The sequence below is a fragment of the Pundamilia nyererei genome, unplaced genomic scaffold (assembly GCF_000239375.1).
Source record: "Pundamilia nyererei isolate P.nyererei 1_Seehausen unplaced genomic scaffold, PunNye1.0 scaffold00012, whole genome shotgun sequence".
Classification (NCBI taxonomy): domain Eukaryota; kingdom Metazoa; phylum Chordata; class Actinopteri; order Cichliformes; family Cichlidae; genus Pundamilia; species Pundamilia nyererei.
Window position 1 is genome coordinate 2666748 of NW_005187413.1, and position 18709 is coordinate 2685456.

The window sequence follows — 18709 nt, forward strand, 5'->3', positions numbered from 1 at the left end:
CAGTGCATCTGAACACCTTTCATACACAACAAACATATTTACAGACGGACAGCTGACAAGTGCTTTGTTTTATGTAATCATCATTTTGCTGCCTTTAATCTCCAGACATTAAATATATTTTGATTGAGCTGACCTGAAAATGATAAACTGAGGGAACAACAGTGTGTTTGACCTGTGGGCGGGGCTCCTGTCACTGCTCGCCACTGCTGTGTCCTGTGATTGGCTAATTCTGCCATCTGTCAGGGGGGTTTAAAGGCATGGGGCAGATTAAAGTAGATTAGGATGGAAGAGAGAGCGCATGCTGGCATCAGACTCTGGTCACCACGGCGATGGCTTCACCAGGGAAACATTGCTGCATCCTCCTCCTCTTCCTCCATCTGCAGGCGTCTGCCTGCCTCCACCGACAACCTGCAGACAGGTATGTGGACAAACACAAACAGAGCAGGTGTAGTAGCTTTATGTTTGTTTTTGACCTCTCCTAACTGTCTAATCTTTGATTTGTGCTATGCTCACCCACAACCTTCTACTCACTACACCTCATGTGGTGCTATGGTACAGCATTTATTTATTTATTTTTAATTTGAGCTCAGAGGAACAAGCTCGGCAACTTTTCCTGTAAACAGATACCTACTTTCACATCTAGCACACACAGAGTAACATTATCATCCTTTTGTACTAATGTGTGTGTGTGTGCGTGTGTCCATGTGATTAAACTAAGCCCCACTTTTAGCTCCACCAAAGCCTGAGAATGAGATACCTGCTTAATCTGGAGACAATGAGCCTTGAGCAAAGAGTTAGCATGCCATTATCAAACCAAAATCAGGACCTAAAACAGGCTGGAACGCTTTGGTGATGTGCAGAGCTTGCAAGAGTTCTTTGTGGCCAAACAAAGTCCCCAATTACTACAATAAAGCATGATGACACTGTCTAATGACATATAATGTTTCTTTGAGATGCCATCAGCAGTAAGACAGGAGTCATTTTCAGCAGAATCATTTTATTCACATTTAAAAGTCCCAAGTTTCTTTAAAGTGGGAACAGTTTTTTTCAGCTCCATTAATTAAAATACACAGATTTTTATTTGATAATAAGTATGGAAGTTGTTTAAGTACTGATCTAGCAAAAGTAATGCTGATTGAATGGACCACATTTAATCCTGGCGCTCTCGCTGTTACTTGAATTTCCAAACCGATGGTCATGCTTTGTTTATTTTCAGTTTCTATTACTCTTTTTCTTTGCCGTTGATGGTAACAGACTCTTTTTTTTCTGCATCAAATACGAGTGGTAAAAATGAAGGCAATGCACAAGTGCTAAAAACTGAGCATTTGGAGCATTTTTAATGAAATTATATGACAAATAATACAGTGCCACTGTGTGCCACAGTCTGTCCAACACTGATTAACAGGTATTAGTGTCACAAATGTATAGTTTTATTGATGCCTGTCTCTAAATAAACCTGTTAACATGTATGTCATGCTGGTCACTTCTGGCTACCAAAATAAAGCATGGTGACAACCAAAACCAAAGTGGTTTCTAGAGCCAATAAGTGACATCACGGTGTGCATGTCCATCTTTTCTATACAGTCTGTGGTCACATGGAGTGAAATGAATAAATTTTCACCAGTTATTTAAAAAAAAAAAATTCAGTATGTTATACGTGTCTGTTTTCTGTTTTTTAAACTGTAATCTGTCCTTTTGTTCAGATTTAGCAAACAGAATCATGTTCTGAATGCTTTGTTGTGACAAACATAAGAGGAGCACTGCAGACTCTCTGTAGGCTCCTCTTGTTCATCATTTTTGTTTTATTTACTGACTTTATTGTATTATTTAGATTATTATCAGAGTGGGTATTATGTCGGGTGAACAGGGGTTGAAGCTCACGTTATACACATTTGTTCAACCTTCCTTCCTGCACATCCTAAATATTTCATTATTTATATCCTGTTTTTATTTCGGCTTATTTAATCTTTCATCCCTTTCAGTCTATACCATAGACTGTATATGAAAGATGGCCACAGTCACTGTTACCCTGTTTTGCTGCCAGTCTGCTCACTGATGGGGCCAGTAATGTAAAAAATTAACATCATGTTGTATCAAGAGACTTGAATCAAGTGACTGGGACAAAAAATTAATCTGGAACATGATCACAGGATAATAAATTAAAGTGAGCAGAAGGTCTGTTTTTCCCTTCATACCCTTTTGCAGCCAGAGTCGACCATTAAAAGAACAAAATGTTTAAGACACCTCCACTAATGCTTTAATTCAAGTCTATCAGTCGATGGTCAGCAGTCACCCACCTCACTTGCTTCCAGTGACCTCAAAACACCTCTAAATACAAACCAGCAATCATGCCTTTGTTTTCTGCCTCTTGCTCACAGAGATTTTATCCTGACTCTTGTTTGTTTAATCCTCTTTGTTCCTTCTACCTGCCAGCTTACTTATTATATCTCTACACGCTAACGAGCTCCAGCTCATCCAGCAGAAGTCTGTTAGTAATTCCTAGTTGAGGCTAAAAGCCAGAGGAGACTCAGGCACCTCCGTTTCATCTATTTCAGATTGTTTCTTTGTTTTTAATCTGTGTTTTAGTACAACTAATGTGTAGAATCACGCCAGCCGTATGTGGTGATTTAACTGTTATTTTCTCTCCAGTAAGCCATTAAACATATGGCAGATGTTTACAAAATCATTCAGTGTCTGCTTTCGTCTGGCGATACTTGCCTTAAACTCGACCCCAATAGGATGATTACGTTGCCCCGTGTCTTTTGAGTGTGTGCATCAGCAGCTGTTTATTGCATTTCACAGTGTGCAGCTGTTGATGGTAAAGGATTGAGAAGCTGTAAAGTCTTCTCTGGCTGCAAGCCACCCCATCCTTCATCCTCGGGGTCTGTGTGCTTGTGATTGTATGATTATGCAAACAGTGCAATCCCACAATCCACAGCCCAGTGCCCTGACCCAGCACAAGAGAGCAGCTAAACCTTGTTTTTGGCTGAAGAGGCTCTTTGAGTGAAGGGGATTTGATCGCTCTATTGTCTGATTCTCTGACCTGATGTACATTTAAAATACATTCAGTATGTGCTGCATTTTATTTTCCATTCTCTGAGAGGATTTTGATCTTGAGAGTGCCCATACAGAGATCCACCGTGCTCTTGGCTCATTTAGATTAGATTATACATAGCTGGACAATTTTAGCAGATTATTCAGAAATCAGGCTGCAGCTTTAAAGAAACAAAGTCACTGCCCAGAGTAAATGCATGCTTGTATTGTACATACCGGCTGTTAAATAATGTGAAATGACTACTAAACATACACATATTTTTACTAAAAGAGAAACTAAAATTACAAAATCATTGAGCAGAAAATTTGTGCAGATTTATTAGCCTGTGTACAGTGAAGGCAAACAGACCGAGAAGTTAAACATACTCATGGGTAGAAGCAGCACATGTATGTATTTTACTTAAGTACTGGTACCACACTAATATAGTAGAATTTTTTAGCAGAAGTCCTGACTGTAGGACACTTAAGAGCACTTAATGTAGAGCAGCAATGTTCTATCCTCTTGTGCATGAAAAATCTCATCAGTACCTGTAATAGTCAAACAAATCACGTTAAGCAGTACAAGCCTGTGAAACTGTGAATCTACAGAAAATGTAAAGAATCTAAATGCAACTTCAAAACTTTAATTTGTTGGTAGCTGTCTTGTACTTTCTGCTCATATATTCTGACCACTGCTTTACAGCATCAGTAAGGAATAAGATTTAAAGATTAAAGGCTCGTGGCTGAGCTGTAAAACCTTAATCTGAGAGCTTTTGACTATTAATCATTAATCTTCAAATATATATATTCTTACATATTGCATATTTAGACGTGTTATTTAAAACTAATCAATAAATCATGGAAGGTCTACATAGATAACAGCTATTGATCGGCTAACTAAAATAGTTAGCATTAAGCAAGACTGATTAACCTGGTATTTTACTTTTTTAAATCATGAATGAGGAAGCAACTACACTCACCAGGCACTTTATTAGGTATACCTGTTCTGCTGCTCCTTAAAGCAAATATCTAATTAGCCAATCACATGGTAGCAACTCAACACAACCAGGCATCACAGTGAGAAAGAAAGGTGCTTTACATGACTTTGAACCTGGAATGGCAACCATATCTCGAGTTTGCGGAGAATGATCTGAAAAAGAGAAAATATTCAGTGGGAAATAGTTTTCTATGCTTTGCTGATGTTAGAAGGGAATGAATGGACTGCCTGTTCTGATAGGAAGCCAACAGCAACTCAAATAACCATTTATTACAACCGAGGCATGCAGCAGCGCATCTGTGACTGAAGAACACATCAAACCTTAAAGCAGATGGGCCATCAGAGGAAAAGCACACTGGGTGCCACTCCTCTCAGAAAAGAAAAGAAAACTGAGGCTAGAATTCACAAAAACTGGAGAACGGCAGCCTGGAAAAACATTGTTTGAGTCACTGAGTCCCAATTTCTGTGGCAACATTTAGATGGTAGGGTCAAAATCTGGTGTAAACAACATGGAAGTATGGATCCATCCTCCCTTGTATCAACTGTTCAGCTTCCTAGTGATCTAATGGTATATAGGATATTTTCTTGGCACACATTTGGCCCCTTAGTACCAACTGAGCACTGTTTAGATGCCACAGCCAAACATGTCCATCCCTGTATGACCACAGTGTACTTGATTGTTGTTATACATGTGTCAGCAACAATACTACTACTAGCAGTAATAACATATTAATGGGAAAAATCAAAATGTGATGGAATTGTTTCTTTGGTTGAATCCCAAAGTAAGTTGCTTAACTTTGACCAAATACGGTCAAAGTGCAAAGCAGTAAATTGATATAGAAAAGTTTAATCTGGGCCTTTTTTTTGGCCTCATGTGTTTTTTAATTATTCATCAAAATGTAAAACAGTTTTTCTAAAATGGTTTCTTTGTTATTTTTTTCCACCTGTGCTCCTTTCATTGTTTAAAACAGGCTGTGGTCAGCCTGTACAGGGTCACACCTCTCTGCTGCTCTTAACAGCATCTCAGGATTTCTTTATACAGGTGGAGTTGCTCAGTTGTCCTTTGACAGGTGGCACAGCAGGTGGTTGTATATGTGGTTCAAGACAATGTTTGACATCTCTCTCGCTGTCCACTAAACCCTGGCTGATGACCTTTGTGTAGTTTTCTCAGTGGTCATTATTAGGCAGCAAATGAATCATTAACATCAATCGGATTGGTTCCACTCCCTCTTTATTATTTTAACTTTTTATTGTAACGATACATATTTTCTGTAATTCCAGATTAAAAAGAGGATGAGCTGTAGCTTTAACCTTGTTGTTGTTTCCTGATCCAGCACATCGATCTGAACCAGCTCTGGAGTCATCATATAAAACCTATAAAACAAAGAAAACCGTCAATCAGACCTGATGCCAATTTGATTCTAGCATTAGATCTCAGTCCATTATGTTTCTGCTACAAGACTCTGTGTGTAATCTGGGTCAGAGTGTATCCTCGCAACAACTACCCACCTCTGTGCCAGACTGATCACTGCTATTTTAACTAATCCAGCAGGTCAGCAGCCGGGTCACTCAGGTGTACTCTGAGCACTTACACAGGTTCCTCCCTTCTTTAGCTTTGATTTCTATTGGGTGATTTGGAATGATGTCATTCTTGCATCATGCACAAATCTGAGAAATGAAGGTGAATAACACCAATCATCAGTTTGCTTTTAAAGTTGATGTTTTACAAGAAGGAGCAAGAGCCGTCTGATAAGTCCCTCCACACTCTCTGCGTGAATAGAGTCAGATGCAAAACAATCGGCAGCTAGATCAGTTTGTGAAATCAAGACTATTTTATCTTGAATGTGTCTGATGTGTATTTGTGACTTCTTTCAAACTTTCTGAATCCAGTTCAACTGCAAAATGTAAGCACACCTAAGCTGGAGCCGAACCGGTTCTACCAGGGTGCCTTTTGAGAACCAGGCCACATTTTGACAGGCCTGAAAATGTATTATGATGCAATGTTCCCAGCAGAAGTCTGAGAAACTCAAACAGAATTCACTGGTTACATCTATCGGTCACTGATGAATTTAATGAGGTAGCCCAACAGTTTTCTAGTGTCACACTGGTGCAAATCTTTAAAACTGGTTTTCGATTAGGCACTGGCATCATATCAGCAAAAAGGGGCAAAAAGGTGCCTGCAGGTGTTAGGCTACCAAAGTGGGCAGAGAAGGACAGCTGGTGGTTTAGATGTGGCTGATGGTCCACATTAGACACATGAATTAAGCTTTTATGACGCTCCAGTACCTTTGTGAGCACAAACTAGTTTAATGTCAGTGTCATGTGTATATTTTATTTGGTGTATAATTGTTAAAAGGTTAAAAGGATTCAAAGTTGTAAAAGTTGCTAATGGTTGCTTAAGTATCTCAACCAGTTAAATATGAGTGAATCAGACTCTTTTAAACATACTTTCACTTTCTGTGATTGTTTTTTGTTCAGAATAAACACAATTCGTATGAGACAGTAAATTATTTAATATTTCACAATCATGTTATAGAGATCCCCCCCCCCCCTAAGATGATTAATTTATTTCACGTATTTCATTACTTAAAAATAAAGTTACAGAAGAAAAATAACTAGTGGAAAAAAAACTGTGCTGATGACAAATATGAAGAAATGACAACGATAAATATTTTACTGATTCTCCTTTCAATTCTTTTTGCAGTGCTGCCGTTTCTCTGGAACACGGTGAGATCTATTTATCAATCTGCTAAGACTTCCTTTACTTCTTCCTCCTTATCTCAGTTATAACAATATATGTAATAATGATGATGCCTAACGGGGGCGGGAATAGGGGGGAACAAAAGGACAAATAGCCCCACCCGATAAGCCAGTGACCACACTTCCTACACCAATGTAAAACAGGGGTGTAAACTATTTCCTACACCTCTGTGTACGGAGTGGTCATTGTGGAAAAGGGGTGTAGGAAGATCTGAAAAGCTACCCTCTAGTGCAGCGTTGTGTTTGGAAGTCTGTTTTGATTTGTTTATATTTCTCATGTTTTAGTATAAAAGGTTAAAGGTATAACATGTGTATTCTTATGGCTTATTTTGTTAAACAAATCCTGTTGTCTCTGCAGACATTGGGAGCAATGGGAGGGTGAAGGCAGAGCAATATTTGATACCAGCAGAGAGAGGACTTGGACAACTGCAGGTAAAATATGAGTGGGGAGGGAAAAACGTAACGCCACAACTTTCTATTACAGTTTTACTGATTTTTAACCATTTAGGTGCTGAGAATGTTAATAAATGAAAGACATGTCACAATTTAATCCTAATCTAAAAATGTGCAGCCACAATGTCACATATGTCAACTGTACCATCTTGAAATATGACTTAAATTTTTGTGTTAGGTTCATCGTGTATATATCGGCAGATTAACTTTCTTTTCCAACAAATAAAAAAAAAATTAAATCTTTGTTTAAATTTAACAAACCTCACAGTTTTTTGGAAACAAGGTTGTAAGAGTGGGAGAAAAATCATGTCCTCTCTGAGAAAATGATGATTCCTGTTTTCAGAAGCATACCAGGAAAATGCTGGAATTTATGAACCACAAAATTCTCATTAAAACACGTTTTATTAAAAAAAAAAACCAAACAAACAAAAAACCAAACAGACATGAAACTGCAAAAACAGTTAATGCCTTTACATAAAAAAAATGAAAGTTTGGCTTTAAGAAGTTGTTTCATGGAAGGTTGCTTCTTCTTGCCTCCAGTCTTCAGATGCATCACGCAGGAAATTACTTCAGACACCAGGAGCTGCAGTTCCCCTCCCTCCTCTAAAGGTTCAGTGAGCATGAGTAACATTTTCTCCAACACAATCAGTTGGAGAAAATATATATTATAATAAATAATATATTATACCGTATATTCAATTTTGAAAGAAGGTTTTTAAATTTACTGTTTTCTAACCGGTTGTACCTGCCCACCAGGTGTTGTCCGATGGGCAGCCGTGCCTCTTGTTCCAGGCCAGGAAACTGTCTCTCCGCTATGACAAGCAGAAACACCTGGACCTCACAGAGCGAGCCTTTTCTCCTCAGAAACCTGTCGACACCAGTCAGTCTGTCTGTCGCAAGGACAAAGCCACGTAAGTGCACCTTCTACTTGTCTACTTGTATGAGAAATGTCAGAGGGTCTAACACGAAGATTTTAATCCCAATTAAAAGACAAGAACAATGCAGTGTGTCCTGTAAGGAAAGGTCCAGTTGTGCTGTACATCTGAGAGTCTTACTTGTCTCTTTGTTCCTCTGTAGGCTGGTCATGAGGTTTGGAGATGTGGAGGATTTGAAAGGCCTGTCCATCAGGTTAGTATGCCACCAAATATGATCACACTAAGCAGTTTGTACACAATACATGAACATTTGCCCTGACTGTCTCCTCTCGCCTCTCTTTCATCAGACTGCAGCTGTCCAACACCTTTTATGAATCTTCGGGGCAGTGGTGGTTCTCGGTGGACAGCGTCTCGCTGCTCTACAACATTTCTGAAGAGGCTGCGTTCAATGCCAGCGAGGTGTACGCTCCAGCTTCCTCCTCCTACCGCTGCATCCACGTCAGCAGCCTGGAGCGATACAGTGCCCTGCTGCTACCTGGCACTGACCAAGCCCGCCGCTGGTCCATCACTTTTACAGACTTCCAGGTACCCGTCTCTTTACCCTGTCTTTGACTGATTCTTCAAAGAGGATGTTTCATTTCTTGTGTGGTGTCTGGAAGACATAACAAAGTCTTGTTAGAACATTTATTAATTTTTCAGTGTTTTTTGTGGTTAAGGGTCATTTTCTCTCTAGTTCAATACTTTGTTAACACATCTTGAACTTGAATGTCGAAATGAGCAAACACAAAGCTGGGAAAACAGCAGTGTACTGTCAGCTCACAGACCCAGAGACTGGCAGAGTACAAGATTTACACAGGTGAGCGGGTAGAGGGCACAATACAGTTTAAAAATGACCAGTTTCTAATTGGACAAATACAAAAATAGAAACAAACAAAATTTAATGAAAAATGCAAGTTTTAAAGGGTTTTGAAACGGTTTTCCAATATTTAAATCACCACAGCGAAAAAAGCAATCACCCCCTCCTGAGGTTATAGCTAGTTGTATCACGTTAATGAGTGCATAATAAATTCTAGCTCTGGGTTTTTATGCTCAGGCTACTTGGGCTGCTAGAATAGCTTTGCATGATTCACAGTTCAGAATAGGTTTATTTGATTTATCCTGGACCACAGTGCAGCCCCTCAGCTCCTCTCGGTTTAAGGCAAATTTCGTGCCCCTCATAAAGATAAAGTTAGACCAGCAGGAGGTTCTGAGATGACTGTATTAAGGGTACCTGCTCTCTGTGATGTGATATAAAGCCAGAAGCATATTGAGAACATTACTTGTTTGTTTGTTTTTTATAATGTTTCTATGCTCTCCTCAGATTCAGGCCTTCAGCGTCACCTCAGGAAAGTTTTCTCCTGCGAGCGACTGTACCACCTTCTTGACGCCAGCCATCCTGATGGGCCTCGTCACCTCCCTCATCCTGCTGCTGGTGCTGGCCTATGCCCTGCACATGCTCATCCACTTGAAACACATTGAGCATGACGAGGAGCACAAAGCCGACGTCTACTTCCCAAAAAGCCCTGAACACCTGGAACAGTACTGCGTGGAAAACCTCACTGAGAAAAATGTTATGTAGGTTAGGCAGTGAGGTGATGGACAGACTTTTAAAAGTTACAGTTTTGAAAAAGTGAAATGCAGCTGACCTGATAGCTGGCACCAAACCTGGTGTGACATACTCTCAGCCCAGGATGAAATTTTTTTTTTAAACTGACATTTCTAAACTTTTGTAATTTACCCATGAGAGGATTTCTGTTTTTGTCTTAATAAAAATATAAAATAAAAACTCTGGTTTCTTTTATATTTGTAGTGTTTGATTAAATTTTTTGCTTTTGAAGACATAGCATAATAATTGTTTATAAAGCTAGGTGTATGTCAGCTATATGTACTAGTCTCTTCAGTGAAATACAAAAAGAAAATAACAATTTGGTTAGAGGAACTACTTTTTCAGCATCACTCTGAGACGGAATATTTCTAATTTTAGAGATGTTGCACAAATGGAAGAAAGCAGTCTTACATATTTGTTTAATATGTGCGTTGAAGCACATGTCTTGGTCAAAAATGACTCCAAGGTTCCTCACAGTGTTACTGGAGGCCAAGGTAATGCCATCCAGAATAAGAATCTGGTTAGATACCATATTTCTAAGATTTTCAGGGCCGAGTACAATAACCTCAGTTTTATCTGAATTAAGAAGCAGAAAGTTAGTTAGAAAGTTATATGACCTTAAAAATATATAGCTTATGTTTCTTATAGGTGTAGCAGGAGTATCACAATCACAGTAAAGTAAACGAGTCTCTGCACTGAAGTAATTCTGATTCTGTCCAGTGGGGGCGCTCTGAAGCCTGTGAGACGAAACATCCAGCCAAAGAAGAAGAATCTCACGCTCAGATGAGGAAAGTGCTGCCTGTTACTGAACTTACAGATGAATTGTAAATATTGAAACTCGTATCAAACTTTATCAGCTTTATCTAAAAACCACGTGTCATGTTTAGTTTTAATCTACAGAGCCGGACCTGAATAAACACGTAATTTTAACGGTTTCCTGTTGGGGTTGGTTTCCAGCTGATTAGCATCGGGCTAACCGGTGTAGTTACCGACAGCTCTACCTGCTGGTAACCGTTAACGTTACCTGTCTAGGTACTCTCCCGTTCAGCCCTGCTCTCCTGTTCTTGCCGACGGGGCCTTCATGTTGAACCACCTCTCCACTGCTCTAACGCTCTTCACCCGCCGACTACCCGCTTTCTCCCCACGGACTTTCTCCGGAGCCCTCCGCCGCCTCTGCAGGATGGAAGCGGCCGTGGTGAGGTGCCTCCCCGGGGAGCCCAAGCTGACCATCTCCTTCTGTCTGCAGGGCAGCCACAAGCACATGCTCCGGGACCAGGACGAGCCGCTGGGCAAGGTCCTGGCCCGCATCTCCAACGGGATAGCCAAGAACCAATCAAAAGCAAAGAAATCAAAGAAGAACCGGGGTCAGGAGCAGCCGGATGAAGCTGCGGAGCCCACCGTGGTGAAGCTGTTCTACGACGGGGAAGAGGTGCCGGAGACGGTGCTGAACGCGGAGGCTTGGCAGGACGGCTCCGTGCTGCAGGTGGGAGATGTTAAATATTCAGTGAAGAGGAACGCGCCCACCTTCACCACCGCGGAGCTACCGGTGTCCTTGTTGGCCGGCTTCCCCGTCTGCCCCAAACTGGAGGTGGAGTTTGGGAACGTCCAGGACTGCGAGTTCACCTGGTTCAGAGAAAACTGCCCACACACGAGGTAAATACCCAGAAAAGAAGGTGTAAATGTGAAGCAGAGATTGTGTGGTGCAATCCAGCTGTTTCAAGAACTGCATGCCTTACACGGTCTTATCAGGCGAGTGTTGGGTCTGAGGAAGGTCTGCTCATCTCTACCAAGCTGTTTTATTGACACAAAAACATCGATAAGTTTGCCAAAGGGTAAACAAACCTTTAAACTGAAGTATTTTTAACACCCTGGGTGTAGAACTGTACAGCTACCTTTTCTGATTTTGTTATAAATCAGGTGATTGTTTGGGCACATTAATAATCAAATTGATTTGACATCCTGCAATCTACTTCTCTTTGCTCTTGTTCCAGGTCTGAAGCTCCTGGTAAAGCTTCAGATCAGGACAGTGGTTGGACTCAGGTTGGATGTGAGAGAGTTTACATCCCATCCAATCAGGACATCAGCTTCAGGCTCAAACTGAGCTGCACACCCAAAGATGGAAGCCGTGGTGGCCTGGCCAAGGAGCTGGTTTCTGTGGGAGCTGTGGAGGCTGGACCAGGCGTGTGCTTGTTTGACAACCGTCATGCTTTCACAGCCAAAGTCACGGACTGGCCGACTGTGAGAGTGGTGTCGTACAACATCCTCGCCGACATCTACGCCCAAACAGACCTTTCCAAGACGGTGCTGTACCCATACTGCGCCCCCTACGCCCTGCAGCTGGACTACAGACAGAACCTGATCAAAAAGGAGCTTGCTGGGTACAACTGCGACATTATCTGTCTGCAGGAGGTCGATAAAGGTAATCACTGATAAAAACACAAAAATACTGATGATTTAAAAAAATCTTTGACATTAGTTGTGCTCGCTGACCTCTGCAGGAGTGTATGTGGACAGTCTGACTCCAGCGCTGGATGCCTTTGGTCTGAACGGTGTTTTCAAGGTCAAAGAGAAGCAGCATGAAGGACTCGCTACCTTCTACCGCAGGTTAGGCCAATCACCAGCCAGAAGCTGGATTAACCTTAACTTGCTTGATAACTTTATCACTGGCAAAATAATATGCAGAGCCACATCTGTGTTTGTTTGGTTGAAGTTAATAATTAGTGGATGTTAGATAGTGTTGCTCACTATTGATGCCTGGAGCAGAAGAGAGAGGCATTAATGCGCTTAGAAGCGAGCATAAGCAGCGCATTTTTTTTAGATTTTTGAGTAAAAAGCCAAACCCAGCTTAACTCCACAGGCTGTTAAAGATAATGAAGAGAGTTGGATAAAGTCTCAGTTTTTTTAAGATACATTACAGTCTGTAAACAGGCCAGAAATAAAGTTTTTAGTACATGAAATAAATTTTGTTTAATGCACTTTAGTATATTGTGTGTCTTACGTGACAGTCAGTGTTGATAGAGTAGCGAGCACCTACAAATAAGTGATTGTGAAGAAAGTATTGAATATCTGAAGTATAACAGAAAGGCCTCTTTATTTATGTGCAGCCCTAATGGCAATATCACATGATTATGAGCCCTGCAACTGGTCAACAGTCCAGACTTTACCCCGCCTCTAGTCCTATGACATCTGGAATAGGCTTCAGCCCCATGTGACCCTGAATTGGATAAGCGGAAAAAGTGGATGGATGATGATTATGATATTGAAGCGAATCCTGTTGTGCTGTAGGTCAAAGTTTCGACTCTTGAGCAGTCACGACATCATGCTGAGTGAGGCGTTGTCCTCTGACCCCATGCACGCTGAGCTTCTGGAGAAGGTTTCTGCTAACGGTGCCCTGAAGAATAAGATCCTGCAGAGGTCCACCTCGCTGCAGGTACTGCTGCTCACCATCAAGGCTGATTAACTGTTATATTTTAGCTTTGGGAAGGAGTGATGCGACATTTTGTTATTGCTCCCATCTAAATATCGGGTCAGCAGTCTGGAGGTCTTTCAGACCTACTGCACTCACAACATTTTGACTTTCTTGTAATTTTTAAGTAGTTTTTAAGACATTTCAAGCATGAAAAATGCTTCAAAGAAATACATTAAAATAGCAAATTTTTGTTACCAGCAGACACACCCACTGTCACAAAAAATTTATTTCTTCACAGTTCTTTAGTCAGTGAAATTTGTGACAATAACACTGTTTGACAGACAAAAAATACTATTTTTGCATGAACAAGGTGATTCTGAAAGTGTCCATTAGCTGTGGTGTGCAGTGTGTGGTTCATAAAATCTGAGGAAACTGGACAAGTGGAGTAAAGAAGAAGTGATAGGTCTAAAAATCTGTCTACAGTAACTGAAAGTCACGTATTTAAGAAATGGAAAAAATGTATGGAGGTGTTCAGCAGAGAGGTACAACACAGTATCTACAGCCATTTGTAAAATATGATGGAGACATTTCAGTGTTGGGGATTTTGTAAAAATTCATGGAAACATGCAAACAGAAAAGTACTATCGGATTTGATCCAGCGTTCAATACTGTCTGGAAAGCATTCAATTGCTAACAGTTTCATTTTTCAGTTTAATAATGATCCCAAACACACTGCTAATGCAGTAAAAGTACCTTGATAGAAAAATTCCCATTGGAGCATTGTCGCTCATGGATTGGCATCCTCAGATCCTAGACCTCAACATTATTGAAGCAGTGTGGGATCATCTTGACAGAGAACACTAGAAAAGACAGCCAACATCCAAAGAAGCCCTTTGAATGTCCTTCAAGAAGTCTGGAGAGCTATTCCTAAAGAAATTACAGGAATACTTGTTCAGGCTGCTTTGAAGAATACAGGTGGCCATACCAAACGCTGACTTTCAAGATTGTTAAAACTGTACAAACTTTTTTTTTTTTAAATTAACTGTATTTCCATGTATCAATACATCACTGCACCAATTTGTCATTTTCCTAGCAAAATATAAAAAATTAAGGTGGTTCAGGACTTCTGCACCACACTATGTTTGCAGACTTTAAAAAACATTTTAGCACAAACACCGGCTCGTTATGTTCAGTGTAATACTTCTTGGAAAACTTTAATTACACTTAGGGTGACATCACATATTGTCATCAACATTTCACCTTACCTGTCTTGTGTATATGTGTGAAGGTATACTCAAATCAGCTATATTTACATGTAAAATGATAAATCAGGGAGAGGTACAGACAACAGGAGATCATCTCTGCTCTTAGTCACTCTTGAAGTCGCTGTTTGCTCACACAGCAAACGGAGAGAAAGGAAAGAGAGAGTGCAGCTGCTGCAGATGAATCAGAATTTGCTGTCCGTGGATGTTTTGCTAAAGTTTGATTGTTGGCTGTTGCCTGTTTGAGATTCGTCCTGGAATTTGATTCTTAAATATGTGAAAGAAATGCCCACTACAGTTAAAAATCAGAAATTTATTCAGTCATGAAAAGAAATGTTTGTCTAATCACTAAATTGTTTGTTTCCCTGCAGGTCACTTTCCTCGAGGACCTGAATAAACCCAGCAGGAAGGTCTGTGTGGCCAACACTCACCTGTACTGGCACCCGAAAGGTAAAATGTCCTGTTTACTTCCAGGAACACCTGAGTTGCTCATTTTAACCAGCAGAGATTGTCAGTACAGACTTCTGAGAATTGAATTCATTTCCTTTGAAGGGGGGAATGTTCGCTTAGTCCAGATGGGCGTGGCTTTGAAACACCTGAGTCATGTGATCAGCGAGGTCGCACCTGGAGCCCCGCTGGTGTTTTGTGGAGACTTTAACTCCACCCCAAATGCAGGTAACTCCAGAATAGTACCTACAGCTGAATCTGAGACTGTTTACAAAAACATAATGACCCTCAGGTCAAAGTTCAAACAATGTTTGGAGTTTTTTTTTTTTTTAACACAGTCTTTATCAGGTTGGTTTGTTTCTTGATCTCGTCCCCTCTCAGGTGTGTTTCAGCTGCTCAGTGAGGCTGTGGTTCCTCCGCAGCATGCAGACTGGAGCAGCTCGGGGCCGGAGGAGTCCTGCAGCATGGAGCTGCTCTCTGACATCCCTCCTCTGCTGAGCGCCTGCGGATTGCCGGCCTACACCAACTATGTGAGAGGGTTTCAAGGCTGCCTGGATTACATCTTTATACAGCCGGACTGCATGCAGGTACTGATGGCAGAGGATACAGGAGAGACACATTTTTGTTTTAACAAGCTCTCTTATGGGAATGTTAGTGAATTACTATTTATTTATTTTAAACTATTTTTTATTTCATTGTCTTATTTTGTCTTTTTGTTGGCTGTTATGTTATTTAATTTTCATATTTATTTTACTCTCTTTTGTGCACAGGTTTGTGACTGTCTACAAAAAGCCCTTAATAAATCAGCTTTACTTACTTACTTTACTTAGAACATCTTTTAGCCAAACTATGAGTACCACTCAACCAAATGAAATCAGGCTTTTTAATTATTGAGATCTTGAGTGAGCCACTTGCTAAGTTTGAAGTAAATCAGAAAAGAGTTTGTAAAACGGGTGAAGAATGACAGATTTCTCAGATTTTCACTAAGTCAAAGATGAGGAACAGAAAACAAACTCAATGGAGATTGGTTATTTTTTTAAAAATGACGATAAGGCAAAAATGGAGTCAGGTGTTCTTTGTGTGAATAACTGATGTAACACATATATGGTGTGTGTGCAGGTGGAGCAGGTGATCCCTCTGCCCAGCCTCGAGGAGGTCACCACCTACGAGGCTCTGCCCAGCGTGGCTCACCCCTCTGACCACATCGCTTTGGTTTGTGACCTCCGGTGGAACCCCTGACCCCTGACCTCCAACCATGATGGACAGAGATGCTTAAAAACACAGAGTGTGAGATTTAAACTGTGTCCCTGCAGGTTTACCAAGAAGAACCAAAGTCAGCAGAAGCTCAGAGGATCAGACAGTAGAACTTGAACCACAAAACCACAACACAGTGAAAGTTCATGTGAAATTATTCACAGTCCTTATTAGACAATAAATTATTTTCATCACTTATATTCAGTGTTGGAATGAGAAAAGTAAGTAATTGCAGATTTTGAGAAGGGATTTAAGAAGGGGATTGATTAAATACTCAAAAAACAAACTCACAGTACTGCATCATAACAGTTTGATGATTAATGATCACTCTGAGGTTATTCACTTTATTTCTGGGTTAATAGATAAATATTGACCTTTTAAGATAAGTATTTACTATCATTGTTGCGAAGTGTACTGCTCAGTGGGCCTTTCAGTTTTTAAATAAAGTCTACAACACTGATTCTCACTTGTTGGCTTATTGTCATATACTTACAGACATCATTAAAAGGAGGTGAACATACTGTGATGCCTAAATGATTTGCTCACTATTGTGACAATATCCTCGAAATATAACTTTAATTTCATTTAGTCCAACTTTTACCTTCTTAATTTAACTTACAGCTTTATTTACAAAAACAGGTAAAAATGTGACAATCTTAACAAATTATATTTAGTATCCAATGAACAATATCTATCACATATTCACAGTTCAGATGAGTAAAGTAACACATTTAGTTTTACATTTCTTTTAGAAGAGCAGAAAAATGATTCTTTTTATATTTCTCTAGGAAGCAGTTTTGAGTTGCCTGGTTTTGGGATGTTCATGCACTTAAAGGCAGCGCTCCATGGAAACAGTAACAAACAATACAAGTCAGCTTTTTGAATCATAGAAGGTGTTACACCTGAATGTAGGTAAAAAGGACAATAACAAATGTTTCTGGCTGAGTTCACCGAACAATGTGATTTCATTTTATTTTAAATTATTTCCACTGTTGTTTTCTGTATTGTCCTCAGCCTCTCTCTGCGCACCTCCACTGCCACTTGATCCAGTTCATTGACTGTCATTATGTCTCATGGATTTAAAAAAAAAAACAACCCACTTTTTGTCAAAAACAATAAATCTCATACAAAAGCAGAATTATCTCAAGCAGACAGAACAAAAATCTACAGTTTTAACCATAGTCCCACACAGGACGTCATCAGGAGTATTAAAACCATGAAAGGATCTTTTAGTCCAAAACAAAACACTCTGATGAAACAATAATAAAAATTATATCTGATTATTTTCATTTCACCAAGGTGACAAATGTCAACGGTATAATTTGCATAAACAAATACAGAGCAAAACCACAATATGTACAGCAGCTTCATGTACACTAAACATCTGAATTTCAGAGAAGTCGCAGCAATGTTGGTTTCAAAATTCACAGCTCAGTTTTCTTCTTTGTGAGTACTTTCCTGTCTTTATGGAAGACGACTCCATCAGGCTGCTCTCTCCACTTCACAGTGATTCCACTCACTCCTTTCTCCTTCAGTCTGTCCTGGAGCTGAGAGATCCAAACATTACACACATGTTTAAACAGAGACTAAAAACAAACAAAAGCCTGTTTTAGAAAAACAAAACATCAATAAATTTATTTTCTGACATTAATTCATACCTTTGCATTTGAATTGGGCCGGTTAATGCATACAGTAAAATCATATTTGTAAAATATATATTTTACATATTAAAATCATCCATCCATCCATTCGCTTCCGCTTATCCTTTTCAGGGTCGCGGGGGGCACTGGAGCCTATCCCAGCTGTCATAGGGCGAAAGGCAGGGTACACCCTGGACAGGTCGCCAGTCTGTCGCAGGGCTAACACACAGGGACAGACAACCATTCACACTCACATTCACTCGCACATTCACATCTAGTGGCAATTTGGATTATCCGATTAACCTATCCCCACAAGCTGCATGTCTTTGGACGGTGGGAGGAAGCCGGAGTACCCGGAGAGAACCCACGCAAACACGGGGAGAACATGCAAACTCCACACAGAAAGACCCCGGCTTGATGGTGGAATTGAACTCAGGACCTTCTTGCTGTGCGGCAACAGTGCTAACCACCGTGCCACCGTGCAGTAAAATCATATTAAACGTTTCAGAGAAAAGTATGGAAATTATTTTTGTCATTTATAAAAGTTTTTTTTCATTTTTAAATGTCATAATTTTATGAACATTTCTCAACATTCAAAAATTCAAATTTACAGCCTTAATTTTCACGCAGCAGCTCGCTCATAGATGCTGTGAAGAAGAGATGAGGACAGGCAATCACATAAAATTAAAGAGCTGGGTGAAACTCACAGCACCTACACTAAAGTGCAAAGGTGATGAGGTGAAGTTTTAAGGCAGACTTGCCTCTTTCAGGAGTGTTGCTTTGGCAGCGGTGTCATTCAGATTCACAGAGGAGTCCTCCAGCTTCAGCCTGATTTTTATTACTGAGACAGAGAGGACAAAAGGTGTCATGGTGAGTTTTCAGTTATTATATTTTTGTGATATCAAAACTGTAACTTTATACCTTTTCTGTAAAC

General features: G+C 40.2%; 2 protein-coding genes across 3 annotated transcripts; both read left to right on the forward strand.

The window, feature by feature from the left end:
- The first annotated feature begins 295 nt into the window (after window positions 1–295).
- atp6ap1la (ATPase H+ transporting accessory protein 1 like a) lies at window positions 296–9903 on the forward strand. The gene is made up of 8 exons (XM_005724441.2): window positions 296–418; window positions 6735–6757; window positions 7149–7222; window positions 7784–7852; window positions 8000–8154; window positions 8321–8371; window positions 8466–8703; window positions 9479–9903. Exons 1-8 carry the CDS (start codon window positions 330–332, stop codon window positions 9734–9736), a joined length of 957 nt encoding a protein of 318 aa, XP_005724498.1. The 5' UTR covers window positions 296–329; the 3' UTR covers window positions 9737–9903.
- A 587-nt stretch (window positions 9904–10490) lies between these two features.
- pde12 (phosphodiesterase 12) lies at window positions 10491–16589 on the forward strand. 2 transcript variants are annotated; one of them, XM_013908663.1, is made up of 9 exons: window positions 10491–10587; window positions 11010–11416; window positions 11755–12182; window positions 12262–12367; window positions 13049–13193; window positions 14806–14884; window positions 14987–15109; window positions 15263–15468; window positions 16001–16589. In XM_013908663.1, the coding sequence occupies exons 2-9, from the start codon at window positions 11025–11027 to the stop codon at window positions 16118–16120; spliced, it is 1599 nt and encodes a 532-aa protein (XP_013764117.1). In that variant the 5' UTR covers window positions 10491–10587; window positions 11010–11024; the 3' UTR covers window positions 16121–16589. The 2 variants fall into 2 exon arrangements, with proteins under 2 accessions (XP_013764117.1, XP_005724496.1); XM_005724439.1 differs by having other exon boundaries at window positions 10491–11416.
- Window positions 16590–18709: the final 2120 nt, after the last annotated feature.